Genomic DNA, 15,928 nt, shown 5'->3' on the forward strand with positions numbered 1-15,928 from the left:
AACTATAAGTCAGTGTTTAATTCTGTGTCCAGAATTTGTACAGTTTTGTTTTTTATTTTACAAATACAGATTCCCTGAAACCACCCTAAACTTTCTGAATCAGGTTTTCTCTCTATGCTATGCTATGCTGTTCTGTGCTGTGCTTTGTAATAAATAGGGCTACTATGCTATTCCATTTAGGATGATAATTCCAAAACATATCCAGGATTGAGAACCAATGTATCAGGTTGCCAGTTTTTTTAGGCACATAATTATAGCTTGCTAGAGTAATGGAGTGAAAAATCAGTGCTTTAATAGTTTTAGTATAAAATGAATTAAGGTAGGGCATGAAGTAAAGAAATGATAATGAGAGCAGCAGTGAGCTCTCAGGTTGTAAAGTTTAGGGGGGTGATAGTGGGGAGTGTCTGTAGGACCCAGTCCATGGGGGTAGGCTTCTTCATGTATTTAAAGCTGCTTTAATGGTTTAGGAATATGGCTGAAAACAATATTAAGCATCCAAGTTGGGCTTTTATAGATACAGCAGATGTCTTAATTCAGATCCCAAGGACTTGGAATCCACAGTAATGATCAACAATAGCTAATATTTACCTTCAGACAATACATAGAAAAAATTATTGTACTCTAATCTAGAGGTTTTAAAACATAGTTTTACATCACAATCATCTGGAGAACTTAAAAAAACCAACTTAAACTTAAGAAGAATAGAATTTTCTGGCTTTACCCCAGACTTGCTGAATAAAATCTTTGGGATCAAGGCTTGAGAATCTGGCTTAAAACTTCCCAGGTGTTTCTTTTGCATTCAGCCTTAGGGAATTATTGCTCTAAATTAGTGATTTGTAGTCCTAACTCTACATTAGAATCAAGTGGGAAGCGTTCAAAAGAAAGAAAAATAATGGATGACTGAGCCCAGCTCCTAAAAAACTAAAACATTCTCAGGGTTGGGGGGATCTTAGGGAAGCTCCTCTAAGTAATTAATGATGCACAGCCTCTTTTTTAAACTTACACTTACTGAGATGATAATAGATTAACCGTCACTTGTAAGAAGTAATAAAATATTTGTTTCCCTCAATGGTAACATCTTACAAACCACAGTAGAATATCACAACCATCATATTGATGTTGATATATTCAGATACAGAACATTTTTCTCACCACAAAGATTCCTTAAATTGCTTTTATAGCCATATTCATTTCCCTCCCACCTTGCATTAACCCCTGGAAGCCACTCATCTGTTCTCCATTTCTATAATTTTGTCATTTCAAGAATGTGCAAAACTTATAAAAGGTAGTGTTTAATTTTCTAAAGAGAATAAATACATATGATATACATTATGATATAGTTATGAACAGTATAACTAATACAGTTGTCTAAAGAAAATACTACAAATGGGAATGAGTGTCTCTTCTGGCCAGGCATTCGGTACAAAGTAGGGAGCACGGCCTCAGAACTTAAAATCCAAAGGAAGAAACAAACATTAAGTAAAGAGAAAATTACAAATTATCGTAAGCATTTTGAAGAAAAATACAGAGAAGGTAGAATGTCATGGAGATAATTTGTATATTAAGAAACCAGAAAATAATTTGGATTGAAGGTTCAATGAACCTGATAACTCTAAATGAAATATCTTTAATAGACTCTTTTCCACTGTATACTAATTATGACAAATTACCCCATTCACTAGTTTATGCTGGCCCATCTCTGCTTCCAGTTTATTTAGTTATTTGATAGTTGATCTTTTTTGGAGGGTGGAGGGAAAGGATATGTCTCTTTGCCTAGTGGGCACATTTTAAATGCTATTCGATATTACAAAACCATGGTTCTTTATTAAATAACTCTTTGCATTTGTGATTTGGAACATCATCCATTGATAGGATTCTTCATTAAATGGCTGTAAGCGCATGTGATAGTCTTATCTTTCTAAAAATGCATATTAAGAATGTTTTATCAGTTTATATACAACCCTATAGATTTGTAGGATAAGTTACAAATTTGCTTACCATAAAGTTTGTAACATCTGTCAAAAAAGATTACTGTGGTGGGATTTAATTTAGTATAGCTGAATAGTTTATCAGATATGGTGTGTGTGTCTGAAACTTAAAAGCTGTTCTAGGATAACTTTTGGACCAGCTTTCAATTGTAGAAAGAAACAAAGTATGGAAGTAATATTTTGACTGTGTGTGATAAACATATTGGAGCATACATTAATATAATTTCCCTATGGGGGTTAGTTTTGGCTTTTAACAAAAGTATGTATTTGCCAGATGCTCTTGCATTTAAGTTACGAAGTCATTCTGTTTTGCTTATTCTATTAAGTAACATTTTAGATCTTAATATTTTTCTTTAAGTTTTTATTACCACATAGCAATTTATTTTCTTAATTATACTTCCTGATATTAGAGAGAAATAAAAAGTGCATTTCCAGATGGAGACAAAATAGTTTCAGCAGCCATTATCTTTGTATTTCTCTGTTAACCATCAAGTAATATACTAATGAGATGGAAAATTCAATGAGAATTTTCACTTGTCACACACAGCATTTAGCATTTCTCGATTTTCTTCTGTTTTCTTTTTTCTATTTCTCCTATTTCCTCCTGACAGTTAATACAGTTTATACTTAACGCTTATTTAATTAGTTGCCATAGCATATCCTTGTGAAAGACTGGAGTTCTTTGGGTATGCTGAAAAGTTAGCCACGGTCTTCAGTGAAAAGCAAGCTAAAGGTTTCCATAGTTTAGTGCTTAAGTCAATACCATTTGAAGTATATTGTGCTTATCAAATTAAATTTGGAAAGCCAGGTTATTTAAACAGGTAATTAATAAGCCTGTGAAATGCTGGACCCCAAATCCTTATTTGTTAAGATATAAGATACATTAGGGCAAGGGCCATAGCAGGATTTGGAAAGGAGAGACTATCTACAGATTAGTCATTGAAAACCTGATAGACAGTCAGCCTGTAGTTGATGAAAGCAGAATTGGTTCTCCAGATTTAGATTTATATATCTTATGTTCTTAAGTGGGACCACTGATCTTAATTACAGAAACAAGAAAAGTATCTGATTTTGTGCTGTCATGAGCATGTTTAATTAATGAAATTGAATAGAGGATGAAATACTTCTACTCTTCCTTGAAATAACAGGACTCTGTATTTTTCCCCTCCGAAGGAGTGATTTACATTTTTATTTAGTCAAAGTTAATAAGCTTTTCCTTTATGGTACTGGATTTTATATTTTATTTAAAAGTTCTTTCTCATAATAGGTTTATATATGATTTATCTGTTTTCTTCTAGGATTTTTATGGCTTTATTTCTTCTTGAATTCATCTAGGATTTACTGGGGAATAGAAAGTAGCTAGCAAAACAATATGCCCCTACTGATTTAAAGGCCCCCACACCACTTTTTTTTTTGTCTTTTTAGGGCTCTACCCACGGCAGGTGGAAGTTCTCAGGCTAAGGATGGAAGCTATAGCTGCCATCCTACGCCAGAGCCACAGCAACACGGGATCCAAGCCGCATCTGTGACCTTAACCACAGTTCACAGCAACCCTGGATCTTTAACCCACTGAGTGAGGCCAGGGATTAAACTCCCATCCTCATGGATACTAGTTGTGTTCTTTACCTTTGAGCCATGACGGGAACTCCTACACCACATTTTAAATTCTCATTTGTATGTGGGACTCTTTCTGAACTCTTTTATATATATAAATATATATAATTGAGTGTTGATTTTCAAACTAGCACTGATTTCTTTCAAAAAAGTTAAATTTGTATTATGTTTTAGTATTCAGTATTTATTTTCCCAAGAACTAATTGCCATTTTCCTCCCATTTACTTGCTTCTTCTACTTAATGTCTTTTTCATTAGTTCTACTTCAGACTCAATGCCAATTTAGAAATCTCTTGTCAAAATTGATTATTTTATCAGTTTTATCTTTCTCAAAAAATCTAGACTGGTTGCTCCTTGTGCCAGGTGCATATATGTCTCTTTCTGTCACTTGTCCTAGTGGTTCCCTTAGCCTATGATAGAGCTCCAGTTCCTTGGACAGGATGCTTTTCTTTTTCTTGGCTTACTGTCATATTTGGTAAAGCATATTCTTCAATAGTTTTATAAGGAAGGGGACTTTGGAGGTAAATTTTTTCACATCTAAAATTGTCTATTTGATGCTGTCTTAGGCAGCAAATATACTAAAATTAGAACGATACAGAGATTAGCATGGCCCCTACGCAAGGATGACATGTGAATTTGTGAAGTGTTCCATATTTTTGCCTCAATAAAAAATAAAAAAGGAGTTCAACAATTTCTTATGTTCACTGTTTGTCCCTTCTGAAACTTCCATTTGTTTTTAGATATTAGACTTCATGGACCAGGCTTCCAATTTTCTTATCATTTCCTCAAATTTTCCGTCTCTTTGTTTTCAATACTCTGATTTTCTCAGTATCTTTCAGATCTTTTGTAGCGGAAAAACAAATCTCTATTATTTAATTTCCGTGAGCCCTCTATCACTCTTTTTTCTTTGAATGTTTTTTCTTTATAGCATTCTGTTCTTATTTTGTGAAAGAATACCACAAAGGTTTTTAATTTTACTAAGGATATTAATGATAGTTTTTGTTTTAGGTTTCTTTTTTTTTAATTACATAATTAACATAGCAGAACATTAGTTTCAAGTGCATAACATAATTTGATATTTGTTTATAAGGTGGAATGATTGTCATAATAAGTAGTTATTTAACATTCATCACCGCACATAGTTGTATTTTTTTTTCTTGTGATAAGATTTAATCTTTTGGCAACTCTCAAATATACAATATAGTATTACAACTGTAGTCATCATGCTATACATTATATCCCTAGACTTATTTATTTTCTTTCTTTTTCTGGGGGGCATTACCTGTAGCATGCAGAAGTTCCCAGGCCAGGGATAACTTGAGCCTCAGCATCTGCCTGAGCTGCTGTAGTGACACTGTGGGATCCTTAACCCATTAAGCCACAGGGGAACTCCTGAGACTTAATTTATTTTGTAACTGGAACTTTGGATATTTTGACCCTTCTCCCAACACACACTCGCCCCTCAAACACCGTCTGTTCTCTGTATCTGCTGAGCTTAGTGCTCTTTTTATTTGTTTTAGATTCCACGTTATAAGGGACATATGGTATTTTGTCCTTTTCTGTCTGACTTAATTCACTTGGCTTAATGCCTTCAGGGTCTTTCCATGTTGCTGCAAATGGCATGATTTCATTCTTTTAATGGTTGAATAATATTCATGTGTGTTCATCTCTCTGTCTCATTTCTTCATTCATTCATTGGTGAACACTTAGGTTGCTTCTGTGTCTTGGCTATTGTAAATAATGCTGCAGTAAACATGGGTTTTCATATATCTTTTCAAGTTAGTATTTTCATTTCTTTTGGATAAGTGGAATTGCTGAGTCATGTGATAGTGTTTTTTTGTTTGTTTTTTTGTTTTTTGCTTTTTAGGGCCGCACTTGCTGCATATGGAAGTTCCCAGACTAGGAGTCCGATTGGAACTACAGCTGCCGGCCTATGCCACAGCAACATGGGATCTGAGCCATGTTTGTGACCTATATACCACAGCTCACAGCAACGCCGGATTCTTAATGAGCAAGGCCAGGGATCGAGCCTGTATACTAGTGGATCTTAGTCAGGTTCGTTAACCACTGAGCCATGAAGGGAACTCCCAGTAGTTCTATTTTTAATTGTTTGAGGAACCTCCATACTGTTTTTCATAGTGACTATACCAGTTTACCTCATCATCGATAAGGCAGGGGTTCACTTTTCTCCACATTCTTGCTAATGCTGATTTTTTTTTTTTTTTTTTTTTGTCTTTTTGATAACAGCCATTCTAACAGGTGCTATTTCATTGCTTTTTTTTTTTTTTTTTTTTTTTAATGGCCACACCTGTGACATACGGAAATTCCTGGGCTAGGGGTCAAATCAGAGCTATGGCTGCCGGCCAGTGCCACAGCCACAGCAACATGGAAACTGAGCTGCATCTGTGACCCACTCTGCAGCTTGTGGTGATGTTTGGATTCGCTCCCACTGAGCAAGGCCAGGGATCAAACCCACATCCTCATGGACGCTTTGTTGGGTTCTTAACCCATTGAGCCATAAGCTTAACTTCACTCATTGTATTTTTGATTTGCATTTCTTTGATGAGTAGTGATGTTGAGCACCTTTTCATGTACCTCTTGGCCATCTGTATGGCATCTTTGGAAAAATGCTTACTCAGATCTTCTGCCCAATTTTAATCAAATTATGTGGTTTTTTGATATTGAGATATACGTTACTTCTGTATTTTAGTCACTAACCCCTTAAGATATGGTTTGCAATCTCTCCCATTTGATAGGTTGCCTTTCATCTTGTTGATGGTTTCCTTTGCTGTGCAGGAGCTTTTTTAGTTTGATGTAGTCCCACTTGTTTATTTCTGCTTTTGTTGCTTTTATTTTTGATCCAAAAAAAATCACAAAGACTAATATTAAGGAATTTACCAACTGTTTTTGTTTTTTTTTGTTTTTTGTTTTTTTAAGGAGTTTTATGGCTTCAGGTCTTAATGATCAAGTCTTTAATTCATTTTGAGTTAATTTGTATATATGGTATAAGATAATGGTCCAGTTTCATTTTTTTTGCATTTAGCTGTCCAGTTTTCCCACCACTGTTTGTTGAGACTTTTCTTTCCCTGTTGTGTATGCTTGACTCCTTTGTCATAAATTAATTGACCATATATGATTGGGTTTATTTGTGGACTCTGTTCTCTATGTCTCTATATGTCTATTTTTATGCCGACAGCATACTGTTTTTGTTACTGTAGCCTTGTGATATAGTTTGAAATAAGGAATGTGATGCCTCTAGCCTTGTTTTGATTATTTGGGGGTTTATGTATTTCTTATTGAAGATAATTCAATATCACTTATCAGGAGCACTCATTAACTAAAAGATGTGTATAAGGGATTTACACAGAATATTTAAAATGTCTTCTTTAAGTGGCCTACTGATAGGATTGAGATTGTTATTGTAATCTAAATTATCTAGAAATTATTTTTGAGTTTAAAGTCTAGATTGATTAAGGTTTTTTTCTCAGAAATTCTGCATTTTGATATATTTTTATGTTTTTGTTAGTTTATTGATAGACTGAATTATTTTAAATAAAATAAGCATGATGTAGGATAGCTTAAGCCAGCATCTTATTTATTTAAGCTTTAATATTAAGGATATTAAATTTTATTTTGAAATCTAATTTTTTATAAAATCAGCAAAATGTAAGATAATTGTGGAGTTTGAGGGTTTCTGTTAATCATTTAATTTCTTTTGCTGTGTATATTTTCCTGTTACTTAAAAGAAACTGGATTATTGCCATATTCTCTAAATTATTCTTGGAGTGATTCGTAGCCTAGGTAACCTGAGATGCCATCAGTAATTTACTAATATTTCTTGGACCCTATTTCAAGTTTTTCTTTGACTTGATTTAGTAAGTAAAGGATCAACAATCATAGTGCAAAACAATAAATCCCCAAAGTGGGGTTATGGGTCAGCATGCAGACATTTATTTATGGTTCTTGATGCATTGTTACCACATTATTCCAGCCATGTTGGAATATGAGGCTTAGAATATGGATGTAAAGAAAGAAGAGGGATGGAGAATTCTAGTTGGAATTATATACAATTTCCTTTTTTTTTTTAATCTTAAAATTTGACTTTAAATATTTCCTAAGATAAACTGTCTCCAAACCTCCAGATTAGAGCTGGTTAAACCCTTTTGCATTCACATAGCTCCTTCCATTTTTTTCATCATTACACTTAACATAGCTTATGTATTTGGGGGATTAGGTAATTGTCCCCTACTCCTCAACCCCCAGCTCTAAAGTTTGTAAAGTGGGAAATAGATTATATGTTTTCACTGGCATCTACACAGTTCGTATTTTGTTGAATGAATGACAAGGAAGAAAGAGAATTGATTTGGTTTGGTTAGTGTTTGGTATTCATGAGGAGGACTCGGAGGAGGCTAGAAAGTTAGATTGTAGCTCAATTGTAGAGAACTATGAAAGATAAACTTCACAATTTGAATTTATTATTTTGGTAGAACGGCTCTATTAAAATTTTTTAAAAATTTCTGTGGGTTTTTTTGTCTTTTTAGGGCCACACCCATGGCATATGGAGGTTCTCAGGCTAGGAGTTGAATCTGAGCTGTAGCTGCTGACCTACACCACAGCTCATGGCAATGCTGGATCCTTAACCCACTGAGAAGGCCAGGGATTGAAACTGCATCCTCATGGATGCTAGTCAGATTTCATTTCCACTGAGCCATGATGGGAACTCCTCTATTATTAGTTTTGAATGAAATTTAGGAATAAACTGATAGTTGGGTTTTAGGATTAAGCTGGCAGCTATGTAAAATTGATTTAAGAAGAGACTCAAGAGGCAGGTTAATTAGAAAACTAGGAGACAGTAATGGAACCTGAACTAGGGTAATGACTAGGGTAGGAATCAGACAGTATTTATTAATTACTTCCTGTGTCCTGGGCATTGTGCTAATTCTGGATATATAGCCATGAACAAGGAAGCTATGGTGCGTGCTGTTGGGTTACATATACAGTCCATCATGAAAGCAGATATTTAACAAAACAACTACAGCTTTATGAATGCTCTGAAAAAATAGCAGGCTGTGAAAGCATCAGATGTGTCATGGTTGAGAGAGGTATCTTGGAAGACTGATGAGGGTGCTGTTTTATATGAGACCCATGTAACACATAGCTAAGTGAAGAGAAAGGTGGATGAACCTTTTAAGCAGAAGGCACAGCATGTGCCAAGGCCCTGAGGTGCTTCAAAACCTGGCATGTTTAGTGATTGTAGAGGTTCAGTCTGGCCAGAGGAGAGTCTTTCAAGAGGAGAGTAGCTTGGATCTCAGATCTAGTTAAAGAGATAATTATAGGACTTAATAGTTGGATATAGTTATCAAGAAGAGGAGTCTGATAACTTAGGCTTAAGACTAAGTATTTCATTATAATTTTAATTATGTAAACAACCTCCATAAGTAAGTTTTATGTTGTAATTTTTAAAAATCTTCATAAAACCAGCTATACACAGTAGCCACTAGGAATGTTTCTGTTTTTTAAAAGTATATAGAGATAGTGAAGGTTGAAGTTTTAATATATTTAGTACAAATTTTTTCATTTATCTTTTCAGAGTAAAATGGTCTTGGCCCCACTTTATTTTGTTAAAAAAATTTTTTAGTGGTAATAATTGTCACTTATCTGCTACTTGAAGGCACATCCTACAACTTGGAATGCTGTCCTCAAATCCTGAGAACTTACAGTGGCTGTATGCTTTAGACCTGCTCCTTGTCCAGTGGTGCCAACTTTGTTTTTTTCTTTTCCTTCTCCTTTCCCTTCTTATTTTAATTTCACCTCAGTCCTTTAGGCTTTTCCTAAAACCAAGGTTGCTGCAGTGGCTTAAATGTTGTTTCTTCCAATGTCTAGGACCGCTTTTGTCTTCCACACTGTTTTTCTTATGGTCTCTCAAGCCCACAGGGAAGCTCGGGATGGAGAATCATTCTAAGGGCTTTGCAGGTCCTAATGTAGGCTGTTGCTAGGGTTCAGGAAATCTGAGGAACATGCTTTTCTGGTTGAACAGCTCTGGCCAGGAGAATTCCACCTTCTGTCCACACTTTTTATCCCTCCACCACTTCTGCCTTATTGAAATTGTTCGGCAGTGTCATTCTGCAGCATCATATTTTCCCAGATCTTCTGGTGTTGAGGGAATTGGGGAGGATATGGGGGCTGCATCAAGCCCATGTTGGAAGGGTATGTGAGCAGAGATAATTATGGAGCAGGTTTCAGGCTCTTGAAAACCTGATGCCAGCTCCTTTGAGATCCTTTTCTCCCTTAAGAAGGTCATGCACTTCAGCATTAACATTTGTTTTAATGTTCTGAGATCAAAATTATCTTCCTGTTCTGCTGCTCTTGGAGGGTTAGCATCACAGAAGAGAAGGAAACATACACATCTCTAAAATAAGTCATGCACCAGCAGGAAACATAAGGAGTTTATTGAGGAGCCACAGGAAACACCAGCTGCAAGAATTTTTTACTAATCAAAAAAATTCCTGATTGTTTAAGTAAAATGACTTAATATTTCCCTACTTTTAGTTGTTAAAGTGAAGTGAGATTTGGTTAGAGAACAGTGATAAAGAAAATAAAGTGAAATCAGTTCAGAAATTGCATAGTCAGGGACTCATTTTTCTTTATGTTTGCTAAGACTGTGTACTTACAGCAAAATTGATCGTAAAAATCCAAAGAACAAAATTTGACATGTAAATCCAGGGAGTCTTATGGTTGAGTTGGCTCATACTCATCATCATGTTTTTAACTTCAGGCATATTTTAGAGATAAAATTGAAATGATTATGTCTTCATAGATTTAGTTTGTAATAATTTTATTGTTAGCATTAACTAATTTTTTACATTTTGAATGAAATTCTCCTACCTCTTTGTCAATAAATACATAAAATAAGGATGGCAAAGGTCTATATATATTATTCCCATAAAGGTATTTTTATTAACTTAATTGGTTATTTTTGTGTTGGTTGTTCTGGAATTACATAATTATATGATTGCAGTGTCTTGAATATTTATATTTTAAAATTGGGAATGCTATCAGATCAGGAAATTTTAGCTCGTAATATTCTAAGGAATTAATTTGTTATTGGTATTCTGGCTCTTTTCATTAAACTAGTATTAGCATTAGAAAGCCTGGCAAGTTTGTAAACCTAACGAAGACAAGCAAAAGGGGACAGTTAATGTTTCTGTTTAAACATTTGTATATGCATATACATATATATATTAGCTTCTTAAATACTATACATGCTTACATAGATACTCTTTAATTAGCTGACTGACTGACCTACTAGGCTTGTGCCTGTGTTAGTCCTGATAAGTTAAGCCCTGCAGCAGCCTCTTTTTCTGCCTGATCATAAATTAGAAAATGCAGATGACATCAAAGACATTAGTTCATAGATTTGGGTCTTGGTGTGTCTCATCTTTTTTCCTCCCCTTTCCTTTTCTTATGTTTTCTTTGTATGTTTGTCTGTCTCTTTTCCCTTAAATTCATTGGCCGTTAGGTTATATACTATACAATTCTAGGGAGTGTCTTCAAAATTTATAACACAAACATACATAGCGGCCCTGAGTTTTAGTTATGCTTTTCATTGTATTATAATTGTTACTGATGCTCCCTGTAATTGGTTTAATTTGTATACTCAAATATTTAATATTAAATATTAAACTGATACTCTACATCAGAAGATATTTTTCTTCTTTAGATCATTACTGGTTAAGCACCTGGTAAGTGTAAGATACTTTTCTGGAAGCTAAAAGAATTTCTGTAAATGCAGAATATGGGACACTTCCCTTAAAGATCTTACAATCTGATTGGTGAAATGAGATGGACTGTGAACAGTACAAGATAGTAATAGCACAAACATATGAACAGTAGTTTTAAAAGTCATAATATTTAAGATAAAGTGGCTCTTAAATACCTAAAAGTTTCTATACATAGTATAGGTCAAAGACTATGTATATAAAATAAAGCTTTTAGACTCAGTTAATGTCTTTTTTGTTTTTTAATTAGCATGTTGGCAGATAAACTGAATATGACTCCAGAAGAAGCTGAAAGGTGGATTGTAAATTTGATTAGAAACGCAAGACTGGATGCCAAGATTGATTCGAAATTAGTGAGTATTATGATAGCTTTGCTACATACTAGAGAGATTATTTTATATTTTGGAGGGGGGCTTTCATTAGGAAATCTATTCTTCTCTATTAAGAATTTATTCATGTATAGTAGTTCCTTGAAGGCAACAGCTACCTCCTGTTTTGTGTTATTAGATGAATATTGTCATCTCTCTACAGTTCAGAAAAATATGTGCAGCAGGCAGGTAGTGTTATGGTGTCATACTCATGACTTATGTGGGAAACTCAGTTGTTAACATTACAGGATCAATTTCCCTCTGTCTCATTTTAGGGTCATGTGGTTATGGGTAACAATGCAGTCTCACCCTATCAGCAAGTGATTGAAAAGACCAAAAGCCTTTCATTTAGAAGCCAGATGTTGGCCATGAATATTGAGAAGAAACTGAATCAAAATAGTAGGTCAGAGGTAAGAACCACACCTATTCTGTCTGGGATTTAGCAGTAATGTAACATAATTGTCAAAGGGGCTTCACTTGGAAACAAATTAATATTGGTTGTATCTGATTTTGTATTTGTTTATTGGGGGTATAAACTATTTTGTTTAAGAAATTACTAAACTGAAAAGACAAAAAAAAAAAAAAAAAAAAAAAGAGTTCCCGTCGTGGCGCAGTGGTTAACGAATCCGACTAGGAACCATGAGGTTGCAGGTTCGGTCCCTGCCCTTGCTCAGTGGGTTAAGGATCCTGCGTTGCCCTGAGCTGTGGTGTAGGTTGCAGACGTGGCTTGGATCCCGTGTTGCTGTGGCTCTGGCTTAGGCCAGTGGCTACAGCTCCGATTCAACCCCTAGCCTGGGAACCTCCATATGCTGCGGGAGCAGCCCAAAGAAATAGCAAAAAGACAAAAAAAAAAAAAAAAAAAGAAATTATAAACTGAAAAGAATTTCTCTTAGATATATTATGCATTAATCGAGGAAGGTAAAAAATGTGTTCGTAGTTTATTATATTTTTTTCCTTTACTTGTGTGCCTTCATTAACTCATTTCCTCGGTGTTTTCAGCACATTGTTTTGATACTGGCAAATGGTAATTTACATGTGTTGATCTCTTTCAAGTACTTGAAATTTGTGGTCCTTTTAAATCTAAAGAACTTCTTTGGAAGTGTTGACCTTATTATATCTGTTAACATTGATCTTATAGAATTTGATTTTTATCTGATATTCATATTTAACTGTCAGAAAAATATATCCCCCTTTTTGATAGAAATTTTGCATATTAGATATTAAAGGAATTTGAATGGCCTTGTTAAAAAGACAGAAGAATTAAGAAATTGTCCTTGCCTATTACAACCAAGTCTAGAATGATTGAACCTGAAAAATAACTTTTATACAATGGGTTTTTTTCCTACATGCTTATGGATCAGTCTATATTGATTTTCGTTATGGTATTGATGATACTGTCATTGTTATACTTTATAATTGGTCAAAAACTGTTCCAGGGTTTTTTTAAATTTATTTTATTGAAATATAGTTGATTTACAATCTTGTGTTAGTTTCTGATGTACAACAGAGTAATTCAGTTCTTTATGGATATACATGTGTATGTATGTGTATATGTACATACATACTCTTTTCCATATTCTTTTCCATTATGGTTTGTTACAGTATATTGAATATAGTCCCCTTTGCTATACAATAGGCCCTTATGTTTATTCTATATGTAATAATTTGCATCTGCTAATTCCAAACTCCTAATCTATTCCTCCCCACTCCTCTGCCCTTGGCAACCACAAGTCTGTTCTCTATGTCTGTGAGTCTCTTTTTGTTTCATAGATAAGTTCGTTTGTGTCATATTTTAGATTCCACACATAAGAGATATCATGTGGTATTTGTCTTTCTCTTTCTGACTTACTTGGTATGATAATCTTTAGGTCCACCCATGTTGCTTCACATAGCATTATTTCATTCTTTTTTATGGGTGAATAATATTCTGTTATATACCTAATCAGATGGTATTTTGATGTGTTTGTTTTGCTCTAAGTGAGACACCTCACATTTAGTAATTCCAGGATTTGTTAAAATCTTAAAGAATGTTGTAGAAGTAATGCTGAAAAAATGCTAGTGTCACTTTTTTCTAAGGTAGCTTTTCAGAAAATATTTTTCACTCTGTTTCTCTTTGTATTTTAGGCTCCTAACTGGGCAACTCAGGACTCTGGCTTTTATTGAAGATCTGTAAAGAAAAATGAAAAAAAACTGTAAAAGAAAGATGAAATAATAAAGCCATTATATAAAGGTGAAGCATTTTAGAAACAACATACTGATTATAAATTTTGGAGATTTTGAATAAAATTGGCTGTGTTTCATTTTATTTCCTTGTGTATGTAAGTGTTTGCTTTTTATTTTTAATTTTTTTAATTTTTTTGGTCCTGCATGCAGCAGTTTGATATGGATTAAACCCCAGCCACAGTGGTGAAAGTACAGAATCCTAACCACTAGCCCACTAGGGAACTCCTCAGTGTGTGCTTTTTTTACCTTTTCATTTTGGAATAATTATAGATTCACAGGAAGTTACAAAAATAGTACAGAGAGGTCCTATGCAACCTAAACCTAGTTCGTTTTTAATGTCAAAACTAGGATATTGACATTGGTACAGTGGTGTGAATAGCTCTGTGCCATTTGAGCATTTTTTTGTGTAACCATCACTGCAGTCAAGATATAGAGGTATCATCCTCATAAAGGTCTCCCTTATGCTACTACCCCTTTGGAGTCACATCCACTCCCTCCAGCTCTAACCTCTGGCAACCATCAGTCTGTTTTCTGTCTCAATAATTTTGTCATTATGTAGATGTTAATAGCAATGGAACCATACAACATGTAACTTCTTTGAGATTAGTTTTTTCTGCTCATGATACCCTTGAGATCTGTTCAAGTTAGATATATATGTATTCAAGTTATATATATATAAAACTATTCAAGTTATATATATATCAAGTTATATAACTATTCAAGTTGTATATGTATCAATAGTTTGTTCCTTTTTATTGCTAAGTTGTATTCCATGGTATTGATGTAACACATTGTTTAAATCCATGTACCTATTTTGGGAAATTTTGGTTGTTTGCAGATTGGAGCTAATAACAAATAAGCCTGCTGATAAAGTGCTGTTAGTTGAAGTGGCTTCTGCAGTCACTCTCTAGACAGCTACAGAGACTTAAATAGGATTATAAGTTGAATTTTAGAAATACCTCTCCTTGAATATCATACACACACACACACACACACACACACACACACACACACACACACACAGTTAACTGGCCACCTGTGATATTTAAGAAGTACATAAAGCCCTGGTTGGCTCTGCTTTACTTAGAAGTGATTTGATTTTCACTTCGATTGTTAAACTAAAACTCAGTCACATAAGAGAATTTTCTGTTTCTGCTCTCAAGGAATGGTACAAAGATAAAAAGATACTTGCATATTGTACCTGATCAGGCCACCCTCAATATACAGTTAAGTTTGAAGAAGGCAGGCCAGATTTGGGCTTTGTGCTGAGGTTTCAGACCTCTAGTCTGTAGTATTGGTTCTTCCAAACTATAACACAAAGATGCTGAAGCTAGGGGGGAGACTGCTGATCAAGGTATGCCAAATGCTAATTTTTGATTCATCTATAACTAGTGTTGTGAAAATGCCAAATCTAGAGGATGACTTGTATTACAAAATGATCAAGATTCATAGAGAAAATGTACCAAAATGTGGCATAGATAGAAACATACCCTTCTTTTTTTTTTTAAATAAGGAAAATTTCTTGAATTTCGTGTCATTCTTGCTCAGGGGCCATGCTAATCTTCTCTGTATCATTCCAATTTTAGTATATGTGCTGCCGAAGCAAGCATAAAACAGACGCTTCGCCTCATTGTAGGAGCTAATTCCCTGGGTCAAAAGTACAGATCTATAAGAAATGGAGCAATAGTTACATAAAACTGTATAAAATTGTATGTATTACTCAGGCTGTGTTAAAGTGGGAAGAATGTTAAAATGCCAATGTTTCTGTCTACCAATGACCCAAGGGCAAAATGTTCTTAAAGTCATCATTAATAGTCACTTTTTATCTTAAGACTTTTGCTCAACCAAGCCATGTTAATAGCAAAGATTTCTAGGTGATTATATCACCAGTAGTTAAAAGCAAGTCTGGCAGTTACTAGAAGTGTCTTAGAGGATGAGTAAAATCTGCAGGGAAAAAA

At 34.5% G+C, this 15,928-nt stretch overlaps 1 protein-coding gene across 1 annotated transcript in view; it reads left to right on the forward strand.

Moving 5' to 3' along the window:
• EIF3E (eukaryotic translation initiation factor 3 subunit E) overlaps window positions 1-14,052 on the forward strand; it is a 54,716-nt gene extending 40,664 nt beyond the window's left edge. Inside the window, exons 11-13 of the mRNA XM_021089027.1 lie at window positions 11,630-11,732; window positions 12,023-12,157; window positions 13,872-14,052. Coding sequence (XP_020944686.1) covers window positions 11,630-11,732; window positions 12,023-12,157; window positions 13,872-13,910 — 277 coding nt within the window. The 3' untranslated portion in view covers window positions 13,911-14,052. The remainder of the gene's footprint in view (window positions 1-11,629; window positions 11,733-12,022; window positions 12,158-13,871) is intronic.

Source organism: Sus scrofa, chromosome 4 (assembly GCF_000003025.6).
Source record: "Sus scrofa isolate TJ Tabasco breed Duroc chromosome 4, Sscrofa11.1, whole genome shotgun sequence".
In the NCBI taxonomy this organism is placed as follows: Eukaryota; Metazoa; Chordata; class Mammalia; order Artiodactyla; family Suidae; genus Sus; species Sus scrofa.